The sequence below is a fragment of the Polistes dominula genome, unplaced genomic scaffold, assembly GCF_049000335.1.
Source record: "Polistes dominula isolate Pdom_NZ unplaced genomic scaffold, Pdom_raw_medaka contig_49, whole genome shotgun sequence".
Classification (NCBI taxonomy): domain Eukaryota; kingdom Metazoa; phylum Arthropoda; class Insecta; order Hymenoptera; family Vespidae; genus Polistes; species Polistes dominula.
In genome coordinates this window covers 2,511,852-2,534,053 of record NW_028300914.1, presented here as the reverse complement: position 1 = coordinate 2,534,053, position 22,202 = coordinate 2,511,852, and the positions used below count along the sequence as shown (strand labels likewise).

Genomic DNA, 22,202 nt, shown 5'->3' with positions numbered 1-22,202 from the left:
CAGTGCATAATGCTTTATAATAATTTATAGAATGCCTGCTTTCCTTCCTCCCCAACTCTCCACCACCCCACACTCCCCCCATCACCCTACCCCACCCCACCCCACACCCAGCCCCGTCTCCTATCCGTCACGTTGCACTTTATCCGGTGAATGCTGTCTTATTAATGACATGCACGGTTACTCGTAAAACGTCTCTCATAAATTTACGGACAAGGTTTACGCATGTATACACTACTACCACTAACAACAAACTACATTGCAAGCCTAATTAAGGTAACAACGAATTCCACACAAAACAAGAAGAAAAACATATAAGATGGATAGATAAATTATTGTAGATAGATATAAAGAAAATTATTATTATTATAATTATTAATATTAATTTATAACGAAGGATAAAGAATTGATTTGTTTAAATTTACATTTGAATTTTAATTGAATTGAATTTAAATTAATTTGTACTTTTCATGTACCTATTATTAATTATAAAATATAAATAATTATAAAATAGAAAAAAAAAAACAATAAATGAAAGATAAAGAATTGATTTTAAAAATTTTTAATTTAAATTCTAAATTGTAATTTTTAATTTAATTAAATTTCAATAAATTTGTATTTTTCGTATTTTTATTATTAATTATAAAATAGAAAAAAAAAACTGTGAAACAAAGGTATAGATAAATTGATAACGAAAGATAAGAAATTTATTTAATATTATTATTAATATTAAATCTATTAATATATTTATATTCAATTTAATTTATATTAAATTATTAATATTATTATTATTATAAATTTAAATTCTAAATTTTAATTTTAATTTATATTAAATTGCAATTAATTGTTATTTTTTTTCCTTTCCTTATTATTAATTATAAAATATGAAAAAAAAACAAAAAACTATAAAACAAAGATATAAATAAATTAATAAAAAATAAATTCTTAAGATCATTCATTAACTTTAAATTAAAATTCTAACTTTGAATTTGAATTTTAATTGAATTAAATTTCAATAAATATTTCTTTTTTTTTATTATTAATTATTTTTAAAAAATGAGACAGATGGATACAATATATAATAATTTAGTTGGATATAAAAAAAAAAAAAAATAGAAAATAAAATATAGAAAATAAAAATGTTTACCTGTGATTGATATCCATGCATAGGATCATGTTGTTGATGATGTTGAGGCTGTTGTTGTTGAGGCTGCTGTTGTTGCTGTTGTTGCGGTTGATGTTGTTGATGTGGATGAGGGTGTATAGGTGGTATATCAAAAACCTCATCTCCAAAACTTGGCGTGTGAAATGTCTATTGAACATAATCAAATAAACAAAAATAACATTAATTTCTAATATCATTATACTTCCATTCTCATTACTTATAAAACTTACACATATATATATTATTCATAAAGTATGTACATAGGAAAAAACAAAATAAAATACATAAAATAATAATAATAATAATAATAATTAAAAAAAAAAAAAAAAATTACGTACAATTAAATTCAAATTCATTGCACCAAGAATGAGATATTTCTACTACTACAGTTTAATGATTCAAACAATCGCACACATTCTCTTCCCTCTCTTTCATTCTTTGTTTCTCGTCTAGGAAGGGTAAAATGAAAAAAAAGTGAGGGGAAAAAAAAAAAAAGAATAAGAGAGTAAAAAGAAAAAGAAAGAAAAAAAAAAAAAAAACTAAACCCCCCGAAGAGATTGAGGTAGAGATGAAAATGAGAAGAAACGAGGGGAAAGAGTGTAAAGAGATATATACATATATATATAGATATATATAGATATATATAGAAAGATAGTGATGGGGAAGAAAGGGGGAGGGAAGAGGGAAGAGAAAGAAAATGAAAAAGAGATAGATAGATGGATAGAGACAGAGATACAAAGTGAGTGAGTGAGTGAGTGAGAGAAAGAGAAGGAAAGAATGCTAAAGCAGAATCAAAGAATCCTACCCTAACCCACCCTCCTACCTACCACCCCACTACCCCCTTCTCGTTCTTTCTCTTTCTCTACTCATCCACCCAACCCTCTCTCTTTCTCTATCTTCCCCTCTCTCTCTCTCTCTCTTTCTCTCTTGGGCTTGGATGATAGATAGCGTTATATTGTTCGAAATCCTTTTAGCAATTTATTCCCTTTCACAAAGGGGAGCGAAGGAAAATAAATTTGCCGTCGGAGAGAAGAAGAGGTAGTGGTGGGAGGTGGAAAGAGAAGGATGGAAGATGAGGAGAAAGAGGTAGAGATGGAGGTAGAGGAGGAGGAGTAGGAGGAACGAATGGGGGAGGGAATAAAAGTTTTTAAATTGGATTTAATAGCGTGAGGAATTTTCCTTTGAAGGAAGCTGCCTCTCTCTCTCTCTTTCTCTCTCTTTCTCTCTCTGTGCCTCTGCCTATCGATCGAACGTGAAACCCGTGCTTCCACCACCACCACCACCACCACCATCACCACCAACCTACCCCCTTCTTCACCCCTTCTATTCGTCTACTACTCTCTAGATTCTCTACCACCACCAACAGAACCACCAAGACCCACCACATTTACCACATCCATCACCACCACTACTATTACTACTACCAACTTTTACCACCATCACAACCCCATACTCAGTCCCATTCCTCCCTCCCTCCCTCTGATTCTCTTCTTCTTTATTCTTTTCTATCTCTAGTTCTTTATTTATTTATTTATTTATTTATTTATTTTGCTTTTTTCTTTTATCTTGTTTGTTTTTTTTTGCTTTCTATCAATTCAAACGCCCAAAAAATTTCGTTTCTCGCGTATTTCTACACACACACACACACACACATAGAGTATTCTCTGTCAATTTACTTTATGGGACGTCCCAAATGTCTACGAAAGAAGTTAATGTCGTTGTTAAGCGTCTACCAAAAGATAAAATGAAAAGACTATAAAAAGAAAAGAGATAGATAGATAGATAGATAGATAGATAGATAGATAGAAAGTGAAAAAGAAAATCGTTTTTAGAAAATACACAAGTTTTTTCTCTCTCATTCTCTCTCTTTCTCTCTTACTTTTATCTTCTGCGAGATCTTTTACATAAAACAGAAAGAGATAATTAATAAGATTATTTTTTATATTCAATATGTGATACATATAAGATAATAATCATAATAATAATAATAATTCAATGTATTATGATGATGACAAATATGATTCTCAATCATCATCATCAGATGATGATGATGATTATTATTATTATTATTAATGTTGTTGTTATTGGTTATTACGATGATATAAGCAGAAGGAATGTATCGTTTGGATTGAAGAGAGAAAAAAAAAAAAAAGATTAAAAAGAAAAGAAAAATAAGAAAGTAAGATTTTATGATTTATCTCGTTTCATTGGTTATATACGTAAGTATGCGTTATTAACACTGAATAATGGATCTTTTATTGGCCTACTTTCGAGTCGTCCCTATCACCCGAGGAATGACGTCCCTATCGTCATAGGTTGTAACTTACGTCATCATAATAATTATAATAATAATCATCATAATTATAATCATCATCATCATCTATTGAATCTTATTTTATATACGTATTGGTGGTGTGTATATAAGAATAAATTAATTATTTATTATAATTCATATTAATTATATTATATTATTTAATTCATAATATAAATATGTATATGTGAACATCCATTTTACTTTTTCTAATTTTCTCATTTCCGTTCAAACTGTTCGAGTAGTAGGGAAAAAAAAAAAAAAAACACGTCGTGTTAAAAGATATAGGTGTTGCAATAAAATACAGTGATTTTGTTTTTTAAAATCCCTGCTTTTTTCTCTCTCTTTCTCTCTCCCTCTTTCTCTTTCTCATTCTTTTTATTTTTTTTTTCTTCTTTATATTTATTTTCGTTAGAATAAGCAAGGAAACGACTGTATTTGTACCGACAGAAACGAATACGTTTGTCCCAACCGAGTTGGAAGAAAATGAGAACGAAACGTTTGCAAAAAGAGAAATAAATATAGGAAGAGAGAGAGAGAGAGAGAGAGAGAGAGAAAGAATATATATGTATATAAAAAAAAAGAAAGAAAGAAGAGGAGGAAAAAAAGAATAGGATGGAGAAACGAGAATTGTAGCCGCTTCCATTTTCATTTTAATGGAATTTTCCGGACTTTCAAGGATGTTTCAATGAAAGAAAGTGCGCTTTGTACTTTTGTTTCTCTCTCTCTTTCTCTCATTTTTTCTATTTCTCTTTCTTTTTATCATAATCCGACATTGCTTTGTCGGTAGAATTATTTAACCGTTTGTCGATTATATATATCTCGTAAAATCATTCGTCTTCGAAACTATTTTTTACTTCAATTTGTTTTTTATTTTTGTTCCTTTTCTTTTCTTTTTTTTTTTTTTAATTCTATTTTATTAATATTATTTTATTTATATATATATTATATTATATAATAATATAATATAGGTGTAGAACTTTGTTTCCGCCATTTTTTCTATAAGCCATCTGTAGGAAAATAGGGGAAACAAAGTCGGATACGTAATATATAATTAATCTCAGTTTGTTTTATATTTTTTCTTTTCTTAAATTCAATTTTATTATTATTATTATTATTATTATTATTATTATTATTATTATTATTATTATTATATATAATAAATATAGCATATTATAAAAATAAATAAATAAAATAATATAATATAATAAATATAGAATTATGAGTCCGCCATTTTTTCTATAAGCCATCTGTAGGAAAATAACCGAAACAAAGCTATACACCTAATATATATATATTATAATGAGTTTGTTTTATATATTTTCTTTTCTTAATTTCAATTTTATTAATTTAATTTTATATAATATATATATATATATATATATATATATATATATGATATACTGAGTTATATATATTTTATTCTTTTAATCAAAATAACAAATTTTTTTTTTTTAAAACTAACCTAACTCGCGATGATTCATTTTTCCGTGAGATACGTATCTCGTATATAGAATAAAAAAAAAAAAAAGATATAAAAAAAGAAAATAACTAAGAGGAACTACTATGAAAGAACTTACACGAGATAGAAAGAGAGAGAGAGAGAGAGAGAGAAAAGAGTTAGAAGACAGAAATGACTCATAAATAAAATTAGTAGCTTTTATTACATCGCTAAAGTTTAACGTGTATATATATATATACATTTATATTTATAAAGATAAAATATATATCCGTGTATACGTGTGTAAATGTAAATTAGTCACGACATAAGAATCTCGAGCACACGTGATAATGATCAAAGATCTTATTCTCTCTCTCTCATCTTTTTTTTTTGTCCAGATAATTCTTTGAAATTGGTAATAAAAAATATATATATATATATATATGAATATATTATACCTTTTTACATGATGTGTGGTAATTTTCTAAGTGAATTAAATTGAAATATTGTTAAATTAATTCATAATATTAAAATGAATGTTTAAATTGAAAATCAATTAAAGAATATTATTTTTTATATATAATATAAAATAATGTTTATATATTAAAAATTAGTTTTATTTTTTTAATTAATTAATTTTTACTTAGAGAACCCACTTTCATAATTACTGACACTCATAAACACACATATACACGTGTACATATTTACATAATTATACAGGATAGATATATACCCTATAATATATCATCATAGTTACACAAAACTTGCATAATTTAAAATTTACTTGAAAAAAAAAAAACAAAAAAAAAAAAAGAAGTTTTCTAACGAAACAAAACAAAAAAAGAAAATTAAATCAAATTTATTACGAAGTGTGAAATATCGTTGATTAAAAAAAAGAAACTTCCCCCCTTTTATACGCGCGTTGCGTACAATAAATTTATTATATTACACTTAAACCATAGAAATATGTATATATATATATATATATATGTGTATGTGTGTTTGTATGTGGTATACGTGTAATTCATACGCGTGTTAAAAAAGTATTAGAAGACAAAAGTGCGGTGGACTTGGAAGAAAAAAAATTTCGTAACGATCGCGTGAGTCGTACATCCGTGTTATTATTATTATTATGATTATTATTATTATTATTATTATTATTATTATTATTATTATTATTATTTTCTTGGTACGTAAATGGCCAAACACTAAAGATATTATCTAACGAGTAATAGTATTTGTATTACATACATACATCATCATACATACATACTTTTAAATGCATGCATGCAATACATACAACATGCAACGTTTTATACGATGGAATATACATACACATACTGGTATAGAACATCTATAATGTATTTATTAATCTTAATTCTTTTCTTCTCCTTTTATTCTTATTTTTCTTTTCTTTTTTTTCCTTTTTATAATTCATTCTTTTTTTTTTTTTTCCTACGGTTAACTCGCGTTTATCGTACAATTTATCTTCCACTAATATTACACCAGTCGACTTGCTTGCTTGCTTCGTTCGTTCGTATAACATAACACATTTATAATCTTTATTATCTACTTTACCCACCCATATACACACGCAATTTTATTATTTTTATATGAAAAAGAAAAAAAAATATTGAATAAAATAAAACAGTAAAAAAAAAATAATATTAATTGAAAAAGTATGGTAAATACAATGTGTATTTTGTACACTATTTATTTTATGAGAAAACAAAAAAAACAAACAATACAGTAAAATAATAAATATATAGAAAGAACTAAAAAAAAGTAATAATAAAAAAAAAAAGAAAGAATAAACAAATAAATAAATACAGAAAAAATAGATTGTTATAAGATGAGATAAAATAACAGGGAATGAATGCTGGGTATATTAAATTGAATGCTTTTGACCGATATGAAAAAAGTGAAAAATACAAATAAAAATAAAAATAGAAATAGAAATAGAAAAAATAAAAACGTTGATGAAAATAGAAAAAGAGAGAGAGAGAGAGATAGTAAAATAGATATTTTTATTTGATCGAAAAAGAATGATTAAAAAAAAAAAATAAAAAATACGCCCTCGCGTTAGGTGGAGAACAAAACGAAGTTCACCTAACTTCACCTCACCTCACCTCACTTCACCACACTTCACCTCATCACCTTACCACCACCACCACCACCACCTATTCTACACCTTTAATGGGCCGGCGGCTTTACGATCAGAATTTATCGCGTGCTGTAATATCTCCGACATAACTCTTTTAACAATCCCGGAGAATCATTAACCGAGTTGCAACGTGCTAGGAATAACTTGAGCAATTGCGTTATAAATTTGTGCTTACCTCACGACGCGAGCGAGCCACGCAATATGTATTAGTGATTCGTTTATATCGATAAATAATTTCATTTTCCTTTATCATTTTTCTCATACATACATATATACATACATACATACATACATACATACATACATAAATACATACATACATAAATATAAATAAACACACGTATTATATGTATGCAAAGAAAGTATACTTTCATTAATTCAAATTGGCCGCGCTTTATCTGCTCAGCGCGCCTATTGGCGAATTGATGAACTAATGAACAAAGATTAGAAAGACAACCAAAGATTAAATAATTTGTGATTTTTGATATAATAGTGATAGTGAGAAATAAACCTAAAATTGTTACAGATATATCTTTTTGTTATATACAGGTAATTAATAATTAATAATTAATAACATTTGTAATAAATAAAATATCTTTTTGTTATAGCAACACAATTTGGTTTATCCATAGAGATTAATTGCTTTTACATGTATACTAAGAAAACATAATAATAATTTTTTTCTTGATAATAATAATAATAATAATAATAATAATAATAATAATAATAATTTTGTAACTGCTGCCACGGTTGTTACAGGTAATTAATAATTGATAATTAATAACTTTTGTAATAAATAAAATATCTTTTTGTTATAGCAACACAATTTGGTTAACCCATAGAGATTAATTGTCTTCATATGTATACTAAGAAAATATAATAATATTCTCTTGATAATAATAATAATAATAATAATAATAATAATAATAATAATAATAATAATAATAATAATAATAATTTATTATCTGCTGCCACGGAAGGAAAGAAATAAATTTATCAAAAAAAAAAAGAAAAGAAAAAAGTAAAGTACATTCTACTAATTAATAATAAAAAGATAAAGAATAAAATATTGATCGTGACACATTGTTTGTACAATCTTCCATTTTATCATATAATAACACATTATAATTCATATAAAACACTTTTATATGTTCTTTTTACAGATATATATATATATATATATATATACATTTATTCTTTTTTAAAATATGAACTCTTTACATTAAATTCACGTGATAACTGATAAAATGTGATACCAAGAATAAGAAACACGAAGTATAATAAATATTAATGACGTGTTGTTTAAACAAGAAATTGCAGGATATTACTACTACTATTATCACTATTACTACGACATGTGACGTATAAAGAATTTTACAATTTACATAAATCATGGAATTGCATTATTTAATAGCAATCTTACATATATATATATATATATATATATATATATATATATATATATATATATATATCTTGAAAGATGAAATACAGACAGAAATAGATAATTAGATAAATAGATTGATAGAATGAGAAACATGTAGCAGGTTACTTGCATACCAAACTTCTATGTATTTTGTATAATATATATGTATATACATATATATGTATGCATATGCAAATGTATGTATGTGTGTACAATATGTCAGTGAAAACGAGGGATGGTGAATAACGACTGACGTCATCGCAAAATACAACTGGAACAATATTAAATGCAAACAATATGTTCTCTCTCTTTCTACTTTATGTTTGTACTTACATATATATATATATATATGGATTGTTTCTGTATAATGTGAAAGAATATTTCATAATCTTCATTAAAATGTTATTATATTATTAAAAAAAACAAATTCAAAATAACTCACATAATTTTTTAATTTATAAAATGAAAAAGAAATATAATAATAGCAACTTTTTTTAGTTTTGTGCTTATACCGCGTATATTGTGAGAAAGAGAGTTGATTAAAATTTTAATAAATTCATTAGCAATATAATTATAATTATTAACTAGAGGAAGGGGGGCAGAGGCAGGGGTAGGGGGAGGTAGGGCAATGGTAGGAAGAGAAATTTATGAAAATTTTAATTAGAAATTTAATATAAATCATAAATGAATTTATTCAAAAATTATTAAATTACTAATTGATTGCGCAACGTAGCGAGAATACGGCCTTCGATATTGAATGGGGACGGTTAATAATAATTAAAAAAAAAAAAAAGAAAAGAGAGAAAAGAAAAATGTTCAATATAAAATAAATTCAATAATTAAAAAATTTTGTCAAATATAAAAACAATGAAATGAGAACAAAAATAATTAGAACAATGAAAATGAAAGAACAAAAGAAAGGATGAAAAGTTTTTTTTTTCATTTATTTATTTATTTATAATAATAATTATTATTATTAATATTTCGTACGATTTAATTTCACGAGATTGCATTTCTTCGTTCAATATAAATAATAAATAATAAATAATAAATAATAAAAAAGAGATTTATTTAATTACATTTAATTTATATTATTTAAATAATAAGTTTGGAATACACGTCGTATTTAATTTTACCTATTAAATTAATATCACAGGTAGATATATATAAATAACCATGCAATTACAGTTATCAAAATAATTTCAATGTAGCAAAGGGCCATTGACTTCTATTATGTGTTATCTATTATGTGTCTATCTATTATGTATTTTTAATTTTATCTTCTTTTTTTTTACATTTTACAAAGAATAATAAATAAAAAACTTTATCAATAAATCAATCTTCTCATTTTCTTTTATACAATATTTTACATTCGTATTTTAATGAAATTATTCATGATTATATTTGCTATCATCATTGTTCGTTTTATATTTTGAAAATATTTATTACATTTATTTATTTTTACATTATTGCATAACGAAAGCTAATAAATTTTATTAAATCAATTCTCTCTTTCTCTCTTGATAATAAGAGAAACACAAAAAGCTCGTTTATTCTCTTGTTCAGAGAAATTGCTATGAGGGAATGGGAATGGGAATGGGAATGGGAATGGGAATGGGAATATTAATGGGAAGGGAAAGTAGAAGGTGGAGTAGGGGGAGTAGAGAAATGGTAGTTTTCTTGTTCGATATTGAGTGGTAATTGGTGCGAATATCGGTGTCCAAGGCGTGGCCAATATTTATACAAATAATAGACAAAGGACAAAGGTGAGGATAATAGAAACGCCGAGGAGCACGATTAGTTTTAATATTGCTAAAGACTATGACTACGATGCAGGTGTGCCAGAGTACAGGTGGGTGGTGGTAGGTAGACGTTTGGTTGGTTGGTTCTCTTTTAACCGAATGTAAAAGTAAATTTATATGCACCATTAATCCCTTTATTACAACATCCTATTCTCTAAAATTCAAGCTTTATCGTCAAATTTATTTTATTTTATCCCCACCATTTCTCCCTCTCTCTCTCTCTCTCATCCCCACTCTGTCTCTCTCATCCCCTCCACTTCTATCCCTGCTACTAAACTTTTTTATTTGTATTTCTTTTTTCTCTTTTTTTTCTTAGACGACATCGTTATTTCGAACGATATTACCAAGGAAACTTGTTCGAATAAAACGACAATGTATATATATATATATATATATATATATTGTGTATGTATATATATATATATGAGTAAACTTTTCTTGTTCGTGATTTTCTCGAAAACTAAAATAAAGAGGTGAGATATAAAAGAAAAATAGGAAAGAAAAAGTTTTAGACTCAATTTTACCGAACAAAGTTAAAGTCTATATATATATATATATATATGTATTGTGGACTAATCGAGGAAAAGTTAATTGCCATTTTTCTTCGACAATTTTCTTTCTCTTATCACCCCTCCCCAATTCTCAACCCCTACAACAGTATTTTCTTTTATATATTTTTTTCTGTTTCTTTTTTCTTTGGTTATATGATGGATAGTAAATTTTCAAGAATTTGAGATAAATTAAAAGGAAAGAGATAAAAAAATATGAAAAATAATGTATGAAAAAGGGAGAGTAAACACAACTGGTTTTATATCGAGATAGGAAGATAGAAGATGAGGATGAGGATGAGGAGGAGGATGAGGAGGAGGAGAAGGAGGAGGATGAGAATGGGGAGGATGAGGATGGTAAAGAAGAAAAAGCAAAATCTCTTTTCTTCGTCGAACTAAACTCGTTTCGCCATCTCGTTAAAACTTGCGCTTCCCCTCACTACCACCCTTTTTCTTTCCCTTTTCCCTTCCCTCTACTCTTCTCTTCTCTTCCCTTACTTTACCATTCCCATACCCGCAATACTCAGCCACCTACAATCCTAACTCTTTTTCTTCTTCATCTTCATCTTCTTTTTCTTTTTCTTATTCTTCTTCTTACTCAACAAACTTCGTTCCTTTTCTCGCGAAAATATTATTTAGATGGATCCCCGTTCTCACCAAGATTGACGAATTTTCAGTTAAGAAGAAAACTATGTTGCTTTTTTTTTTTTTTTTTACTTTTTTATTTAGTTAAAGCTTCAACTTACGAGCCAATCATTTTTTTTATTTTTTTTTATTTTTTTTTTTATTAAACAATGTAAATTTTCTATTGGGATCTCTGGCAAGGGACGTGGCGTAACAATTCGACAGATCTACTCTAATTTTGAATTTAGTCACCAGATAGCGTATATTCATGTGCTAAAGATCCCCACGTGGTGTAGCAATTCGACCTATCTATCATAATTTTAAATTTAGCCACCAGATAGCGTATTCAAGTGCCAGAAATCCCAATTGGAAGTAATTTTTCATAATTATTATACCATGTGACATACAAGAGATAAGATAAGAAGAGAAAAAAACAAACAAAATAAAACAAGAAGAAGAAGAAGAAGAAGAAGTAAAATTAATTTAAGATAAAAAAAAAAAAAAGATTAAGAAACGAAAGGAGTAAAAAAAAAAAGAAAAAAAAAAAAATAAAGAAAAGGGGTGATGTGGATGATAAAGTACGTTTGCTAACATAAGATAATTAATAAAACTGGCGTTGAGGAGAAAGTTTAGTTCCATGGAAGCGTGACTATAGAAGAATTAACGATTATTCTTCAGACATATGGTGTATAAATAAGAGTTTCGTATGACGAAAGTTTTATGAGAGTAAACAAAAATCAAAGGATATTTATATATATATATATATATATACTCTACCTACATATATATATAGTAAATTTATAGTTTGATGTTATCAAGCATGAAATTTATAATATATGTACATTATTTATATTATAAAACTAAGTATTTAATAATATACTTAAATTACTTACTTAACTATATATATATATAGTTAATTAAAATATTAAAAAATTATAATATATTAAAATATTATTGTATTTTATATTTTATATTATATAAATTTATAAAATTTAAATATTATTAATGTTAAAATAAAATAAATATATAAATATTATTATATTTTATATATTTATTTTATTTATATATATATATATATATATATATATATATATATATATTAGGTAATTTTAAATTCAATTTAATTGGTAATTTTAAATTAATTAAATTTGGTAATTTTAAATTTAAATATACATATATTAAAATATTGAAAAATATTAAAATTATAATATTAAAATATTATATTTTATATAATATAAATTTATAAAATATATTATTATATTTTATAAATAATATATATATATATATATATATATATATATATATATATATGGTAATTTCAAATTTAATTTAATTGGTAATGTGGAATTAATTAAATTTGATAATTTTATATTTAATTTAAAATACTATATATATACATAGTAATACATTGGTGATATTATTACAAATTATTGGTAATATATACTGTTATGAATATATTAGTATATATATATGTAATTTTTGAAAACGTTAGTTAGATGTAGTGTTGTTTTCTTACAGCTTTCGAAATTTCATTTGAGAAGGATAAACTATCACGACAACATAGACTACAACGTAGACTAAAGGTAGACAGACAAGGTAAGCAAAGAAAAAAAAAGAAAGAGAAAGAGAAAGAGAGAGAGAGAGAGAGAGAGAAAGAACGTAGGTTGTCTGCCTTACACTCTGTTGTGTACACCGGAAATTGAAATTCCATTCCGCGTCCGGGAATTCGAAGGCACGTAGAAAACGTTCCTCGTAAATCGTCATTCGTGTTAAAAAAAAGAAAAAGAAAAAGAAAAGAAAAAGAAAAAGAAAAAGAAAGAAAAAGAAACTTTTACGAATATAAGACGGAAATTCTCTACTCTTTCTTCTTTCTCATTTTTTTCTCTTTATTATTTTCGATGTTAAGAAATTTCATTTTAATTTTTAATATTATGAAATGATGAGAATAAAGAAAAAAAAAAAGAAAAATTAATAATCCACGATTTTAATCTCGTTTCTATGTAATTTAACATTTATTTCCCGTTGTACAGAAATTTTCTTTTTATTTCACTTTACAAATACTCGTATAAATTAAAATGTTCACATTTCCTATTTATTATTTCTATCTTTATCTTTGTCTTAATCTTTTTTTTTTTTGTTTTTTAATTTTTGCTTTACTAATAAAGAGAATTTAATTTAATTTAATTTAATTTTTTTTTGTGTTAATTCTACAAAAGAGAACGAAGGAAAGAAAGAAAGAAAGAAAGAAAGAAAGAAAGAAAGAGAAAAAAAAACCTAGAAATCAAAGAATAAATAAAAATCTACCTCGTAAAATTCTTTTATTACATTTGACCTTTTTCTAATGAAAAAGAAACAGAATAATAAAAAAAAAGAAAAAAAAGAAAAAAGAAAAGAGTTGGAGAGATTCGGTCGATAAAAAAGAAAGGAGATACACGAGTTTAAACTTAGAAATGAGAAAAAGAAAGAAAAAGAGAGATATAAAACGTCGAGGAAGGATATATCAAGAACATATATATATATGTATATACATATATATATACATGGCATTGAAAAACGACTTTCTAAAGAAATAGGTAAAGTGAAGAGAAGATGAGAAGAAAGAGAGGGATGATGAATAAAGGAAAAAGAGAAAACAAAAAAGAAAGAAGTAAAAAAAAAGTAAAAAAAAAAAAAAAAAAAGTAAAAAAAAAAAAAAGTAAAAAAACCTCCGGTCGTTATAAAGTATAGAATTGGATGAATCTTTTACGTTTTCTCTTGAAGTAGAACGACATGCTCGTAAAAAGGGTTGCCTATGTGTAGGCGTTGCTGTAATATAATGTTTTTCATACGATTTTCTAGAGAAAAGAAAAAAAAACATACAAAAGACAACGTAAAACAACCACACACACACATATACACATATATATATACACACATAGCAGAGCAGGCAGACAGTCTCAACAAAATCATTGAATATTATCTTGTAGTTATAAACCTTTACTATTACAATGTGGGTCGACATTATGAACCTAACGAAACGTTCAGTCATTTGTCAAATCGATTAAACTTCGCCAAACAAAAACTAGAGAAAATTGATAAAGTTTATATAACTAAAATTGTATGTATTTGTATGTGAATGTGAATGTGTGTGTATGTGTGTTATATCATCATCATTTATTCATTTATTCACTGGCAATAAAAAAGTTTTTTCATTTGGTTCGTACACGACGACGACGACGACGACGACGACGACGACGACGACGACGACGACGACGACGACGACGACGACGACGACGACGACGACGACGACGACGACGACGACGACGACGACGTTAAAATCTAATTATTAAAAGAGGAATTTTATTTTTATTTTTAATAGACACACACACACACACACACATACTACATATATATGTATAAAAAAGTTGTTAAGCATCAATCAAACGCTTTTGGAATATATATATATATATATAGTAACTAGACTCAAATTTAATACTAACCTTATTACGTGGTGGGAAAAAAATGTTTGAAAATTTTTTTAATTAAAATTCCTCCCCCTATATATATATATATATATATCGTTATTACTTTTTCTACCGTTGGAAAAAATATTTATGATTATATTATAATTATAAATATTGCTGGCGATATTATTTTTTTCTTTTTTTTTAATACGCGACACCGAAAATATATAAAAATAAATATAGTGGAATATAAAATAGAATATTCATTGAATGAGGGGTAGATCTAAAAGAAAACAAAAATTACGCGTACATATATGTACTAAAAAAAAAAAAAAAAAAATAAATTAAAAATAAATGAAACTCGGTTCACATACATACATCCCGTACATGCACATATAATATATATATATTATTTATCTTTTATTAGATTATCTTTTATTCCCGTAACAATATATTTTGCGATATAATTAAATTGAAAAAAAAAATAAAAATAAAAATAAAATAAAATAAAATAAAATATTCATAATTTTAAAAGTGTGTAATTTAATCGATATGCACATGCGCAAATCGCATCTCATACACACATATATATATAGATATCATACAAAAATTTACATCTTTCATTTCTGTGTTATTTTAATTTTAATTAGATTATCATTCAACCATAACAATATTTTTCCATAATCCCAAAAATAAAAATAAAAATGAAAAAAAAAAAGAAAAATAAGGAACGAGGAAAAACAGAGGACCGGACACGGACACGGACGCACGCGGACGGACGGACGGATGCGAATCGATCGGACCGAGAAGACGTCAATTAGTTTAATAAACGTTCTTGTTACGTTTATCGTCGATGAGAGTTACCAAGAGAAAGAGAAAGAGAAAAAGGGAAGATTGGAGAGGGGAAGGGAAGGAGGAGGGGAAGGGGAAAAGAGGGGGTTTAGGAGAAATCGACGACTCACATAAAAGCCAAACTAACGTGTGTGTGTACGTGCGCGCACATCACACACACACATACACAGCTAGCTAATTAACGAGGAACAGCCCAGCACTGGCTTGCTTGGTGAAGAAGGATAACGAAGTTTTGCTTCTAGCCCTTCTCACCCCTTTAACTCAACCCTCTTACCTATCCCCATCCCTTGTCTTTTTCTTCTTACAACTCGTTCATCGTCGTCTCTTTCTCACGGGCCGATTAGAAGGGCGATAAAATCCGTCGTTGGCATTAGTTAATTAGAGGTACTACAACAGTTATGTATTCGTCTATACTTTACTCAAGTATTTCACTAACTCATTCACTCACTTGTTTTTTCTTCTTTTCTTTTTTTCTTTCTTAATCCTTTCCTTTCCTTTCCTTCCCTTCCCTTCCCTAGCCCTTCCTTCATTTTTTATTCCTTACTCTCATTTTTTCTCTTTTTGATTTTTTTGCCTTTTTATTTTCTTATATTCCTCTCACTCACTCACTTACTCATTCCCTTGGTCTTCTTTTTCTATCTCAATCCTTCCTTTTCCTTCATTCTCCCTTTCTTTCTTACTCTCATTCTCTCTCTCTCTCTCTTTTTCTTTCTTTCTGATTTTTTTGGCTTTTTATTTTCTTATATTTCTCTCACTCACTCACTCACTCACTCACTCACTTATTCAGTTACTTATTCTCTCTCTCTTCTTTTTCTATCTCAATCCTTCCCTCTGTCTCTCTCTCTCTCTCTCTTATTTTTATTTTCTTATTCTTCTCACTCACTCTCTTTCCATTTTCTTTCTCTCTCAATCCTTCCCCTTCTTACTTCTCTCTTTTTCTATTATTTTTGTTTTTATTTTCTTATTCTTCTCACTCACTCTCTTTCCATTCTCTTTCTCTCTCAATCCTTCCCTTTCTTCATTCTTTCCTTCTCTCTCTCTCTCTTTTTCTCTTATTTTTGTTTTCATTTTCTTATGCTTCTCACTCACTCTCTTTCTATTCTCTCTCTCTCTCTCTCTCTCTCTCTTATTTTCTTCTTTCTCCCACCCTTATATTCTCTCTTTCTTTCTCAATCTTCCTTTCTCTCTCTTTTTCTTTCTCTTTTTTTATACACATACATACATATATATATACGTATATATATTCTTCCTTTCCCATTTCTATCCCTCACCCTTTTTTTTTTATACTATTGTCCTCCCTGTAGCACCCTTAATAGCAAGTAAAAAAAAAAAAAAAAAAGAAAAAGAAAAGAAAAGAAAAGAGAGAAAAAAAAATCCTACTTGGGCCTACCACTCGTAATCGGGTTTTTGCAATAAAAAAAAAAAAAAAAGAAAAAAACGAGAGGGAGAGAAAAAGGGTGATGTTCTTCTTCTCGACGAGTCGCTAATTAAACTCTAATTCAACTCTACTACTAATCGACCATCCCCCCCCTTTTTTTATATTTTATTTCTCTACCTATTTTTGTTTTTCTTCTTCTAGTTTTAGTTTTCAACGAATGATTTGTTTTATTTTTAGCGATTTACTTCCCACTCAACCGGGTCCAATTTTTAATCGATCGATGTATACAACCCCAACCACCCTCAATCCCCCCAGCTCTCAATTCCCAACCCCCCAACAACCTTCAACCCACCACCTCTTCTTCTTTTTCTTTTCATTTTTTTTTTTATTTATTTTCTTTTTACGAGGTAAAGTATTAAAAGAAGTAAGTAAGTACAAGTTTCTATAGTATCCAATCCAATCCAATCATCGAATTACTTTTTTTTTTTTACTTTTCTTTTTTTTTCTTTTTTTTTTTTTTTTTTATCATAAGTAACTTACTCGGAGAAGATTGAAAACGATTTCTTCGTGAATCGATAAAGAATAAAGACGATACGATCTTCTCTTGATGGAAAGTTTATATAATTTTATGTGTGCACATGTATGTGTATGTTTGTGTCTGTAAAAACGTGAAGAGCGAAAGTACGTTCCATTAATCGAAGAAATCTTAATGATGAACGGCCACGTCCATAAACGTCAACGTATTATATGGAATATTAATTTGAAATATCAAACTATGTATGTATATGTTTTTCTTAAGTGTATAGAAAAAAAAACATTATCTTCGAAAGCTTTTTAAAAGCTTTTCTAATAAGATTTATACAAATATTACGAGAGAATTAAAATAGAAAGAAAAGTGTAAAATAAACGTGAGTTGAGATGAAACAAAACAAATTTAATAAACTTGTGTTGTTAAGCAACATATAATTATTATACTAAACGAATATTTCATAAATAAACGAAAAATTAATTCAAATATGTACGTTATACTTTTCTTATATTCTACATTATCGAATGATATATTAAATCGTTCTTTATTACCGACAGTTTGCAAATAAAAGAAGTTTTCTAATATAAAACACAAAATCCCGCCTAAACTGTATTACCGATCGAGTTTATAAATTTTTAAAAATTTATTGTATTGTGGTTATGGAGGGTAGAGGTAAGGAGTAACATCTCTGTATATGAAAAGTGTCCGTCGAAATGCATTCAATTAGGGTGGCGCCACAGTAGCTTCAGGGTAAATTTTAAAAGAAGCGCCAAATATTATTAGAGTAGGATTGAGAAATAAACAAGAAACACAAATTTCACAACACAAATTTTACCTCCATAACTGTTTTTTTATTATTCACATACTTGTTCATAAAATTAAATGATAAAAAAATCAATAAACGTATTATTCACAGTTCACGAAATAAAATCACTCTAGCTTACACGTTTTCTCATAATCATTCTTTAAGGTTATATTTACTACATTATTTTGTACTACGTAAGTAGTTGAAGTTTTCATTAATTAACTACTTTAGTCGGCAATAATATTAAATGTTTTAACTCGGCATACTTCAATTCGTTTACAATTGCTACATTCATACCATATCCTTTGTCTACACCAGCGCCATTCTGGAAGCTTTTTGAACTGTTATTTATAGCATACAGCTGGACACTTTTTCACATTTTCTCCCATATGAGATGATACTCATTACCTCTACCCTCCATAATTGTGATGATGGTAGTTGTACGAAGTATAAAACCATTTGTTCATTCGTATTAATATCGATAGAATATTTCAAATAATAAATTACGAATAATACGAGAAAATGTCTGAATTTATTTTCATTAAATATTTAATCGAATTATAAACATTTAATTATTGCGTCGTTTAAACGAATTTCAACAATGAAAAAAAAAACAAAAGAATAAAATAAACAAAGTCGGAATACACACGAGAATCGATTTATTTAATTATATATATATATATATATATGTATCCAATTAATTAATTACTAAATTACTTGTAATATCTATCTGATCAACCGAATGCCATCATTTTCAAAAAAAAAAAAAAAAAATAAATAAATAAAAAATAAATGCAGAAAAATGAAAGAAGAAAGAAAAGAAAAAAGAAATACGAAAATTGATCATTTAATTTAATTAATTAATTAAATAATTACTTAATACAGTCAACAATTTGAAATCAAAAATGAATATTTAATATTACACACGTTAATACTAATACACGTATAATAGTAATTGATGTATGTGTATGGTGTATCATCAAATGCAAATAATAGGAAATATATGGGATTAGTCAGCGTGTAAGCTTAATTATCGCAATTGAGATCAATTACGATAAATCGTTTGCCTCCCCTCCATCCCCTCTCTATCCCTTCTCCACCTCCTCATCTTCTCATCCTCATTCTATTTCTCCACTTATTCGTCTTTATGTGATCTTTTTTATTTTGTTTTTTAACATTTTTTTTTTTTTATTAGTCGTAATAGTAATAATCATCATCATCATCATCATTATCATTATCATTATCATTATGGTTGTCGTTATTTGTGGTTGTTGTTGTTGTTGTTTCCAAGGTCTGTCAATAATTTACAGTGTGCGATATAAATCAGTCATTTGTCAGAAAACTTGACATTTTGCGATTAGCTACGGTTAAAGGGGGAACACAACGACGGTATCTTTGTCACAAAATAACTTACATTCAATGTTTCCTTTATTTTATTTTATTTCATTTTCTTTCATAGTATTTATATGTTATGTGTGTGTGTGTGTGTATGTGGGTATTGATATATCGATTCGACATTCTCTACACGTTCAATATTTAATTCGACTAGAAGCAAGTTGTTCAGTCAAGCGTTTACTTATACACCCAATACCAATACCAATACCAATAGCTGAACACATCAATAATACTAACACATATAGAAATAGTGTATACAATAAATCAACAATTTCTCTTTTTCCATCTTTCTTTCTTTCTTTCTTTCTTTCTTTCTTTCTTTCTTTCTCACATTTCATTAACCTTTATTTTGTTGCTTTCTTTCTTTCTTTCTATTTCTATTTATTTTTTGATTTATTAAAACAATACTCGATATATATCGGATTTTAAAAAAGATTACATTTGATTATTTTATTAAATAAACATTGCTGAAACTTTTGTTTCGTTCTCCAATTATAATTTAATTGAATTAGTATGTTTCTCGTATTATAAAAGTAAAAAGAAAAGAAAAAAAAAAAGAAACAAAATTCTATGTTGAATTTTATTCAAATTTATCTGAGTGCGCGCGCGGTGGCTGAAATAAATGTAACAAAAAATTGTATTCGTTACTTTCGTATTAATTTTAATTAAAGTCAGAGAAATATTAAAAAATATATAATAATAATAATAATAATAATAATAATAATAATAAAATAATTCAATAATAATAAAAATAAAAAAAGTAATTTATTAAATGGAACAGGAAAAACACACTGTCTCAAATTGAATATATATATATAAAATTGTTTTCGATATTTCGACACGCGTTAGGTGTGCATTAGGAATATTAAAAGTGAAGACAACACATACATAGTACACATATACAGTATTAAATTCTTCGCTTGGTTTTATTTTTCAATAATCATAAATTGTACTATATAAAGAAGAAAAAAAAAGGAGAGAAACAGAGAGAGAGAGAGAGAGAGAGAGAGAGAGAGAGAGAGAGAGAGAGAAAGAGAGAAAGAGGGTGAGAAAAAATAGTCAATAAAACGCGTCCTTCTAGATAATTATTTAATTTTATGATTTAAAACGACACTTTTATTTAATCAGTTATATTAGAAAATGTGTGTGTGTGTGTGTTTTTTTTTTAGGTCACTGTATAATAAACAAAAGAGGAAAATAAATATCAAATAATTCTATTCAGTATAATATGAATAAATAATCGAGAATATATATTTATATTGTTATAATATAATATATTATAATTATATAATAACACAATACATATCTATTATTATATATTATGCATAACACATATTATACAATATATGAAATATATATATAATATATATATTAGTATAATATTAGGTTATTAACTATGAAATGTCTGATTATTCGGATTATTTTCATTTCGAAATCAGACATTTCATATTTAATGACCTAATAGTTATATTATATAATATATTATTATATACACACACTTATTATTATATATACTATATTATATATAAATATAGTATATTATTATAATATAATATATAATATAACTATTATACTACTTTTTTATTTATTAAACTAATTTTATATATATATATATGTAGTATAATAATTATAATTTATTATACTAATATACTATAATATATAAATTTAATATAAATATAAAATAATAAATAAAATATAAAATAAATAAAATGTAAAATAATAATAATAATAATAATAATAATAATAATAATAATAATAATAATAATAATAATAATAATAATAATAATATATATATATATATATATATATAGTATAATATAATAATATTATATTATTGTATACCATATATAAATAAAATTTAATATATTAGATTACATTATATTTTATTATAATAATATAATAATATATCAAAATATATAAATATATTTGAAAATAGATAAAATCTACAATAATAAAAATATATTTAGAAATATTTTTTAATCACTTTCTTTTCAATTAATAATCTAATATTAACTTTTGTCTTTTCTCCGTAATTTTCTAAATTAATTTTTTTTTCTCAAAATAATTCTCCTAACAATTTAACGAACCTAACCTAAAAAAACAAAACAAAGAAAAGAAAAGAAAAGAAATTTGATGGAAATCTAAAATTGTATGCTTTATCCATTCAATCTTCCAGTTTCCCCTATTATCACCCCAACCCGTTCATTTTATTTCTCATTCTTACAAACCTTAACTATTTCTTTACCTATTACTCCTCCCTTCCTTTTCTCCAACTGATGTAAATTATTATTCCTCCCCCCCTATTCCTTTTCCCTCTTCCTC

At 26.3% G+C, this 22,202-nt stretch overlaps 1 protein-coding gene across 7 annotated transcripts in view; it reads right to left on the bottom strand.

Annotated features, from left to right (window-relative positions):
* LOC107066867 (TOX high mobility group box family member 4) overlaps positions 1 to 22,202 on the bottom strand; it is a 265,278-nt gene that overhangs the window by 20,730 nt on the left and 222,346 nt on the right. For 5 of the 7 annotated variants that reach the window (XR_001475796.2, XM_015321882.2, XM_089169985.1 and 2 more), the window contains one exon: positions 1,145 to 1,309. Coding sequence is in view for 6 of the 7 variants with exons in the window: in XM_015321882.2 (XP_015177368.2) it covers positions 1,145 to 1,309 (165 nt within the window). In the remaining variant the exon portion in view is untranslated. Of the gene's footprint in view, positions 1 to 1,144; positions 1,310 to 6,249; positions 6,459 to 7,043; positions 7,183 to 22,202 lie in introns of those variants that run through there. The other 2 variants (XM_015321887.2, XM_015321884.2) reach the window with 2 other exon arrangements.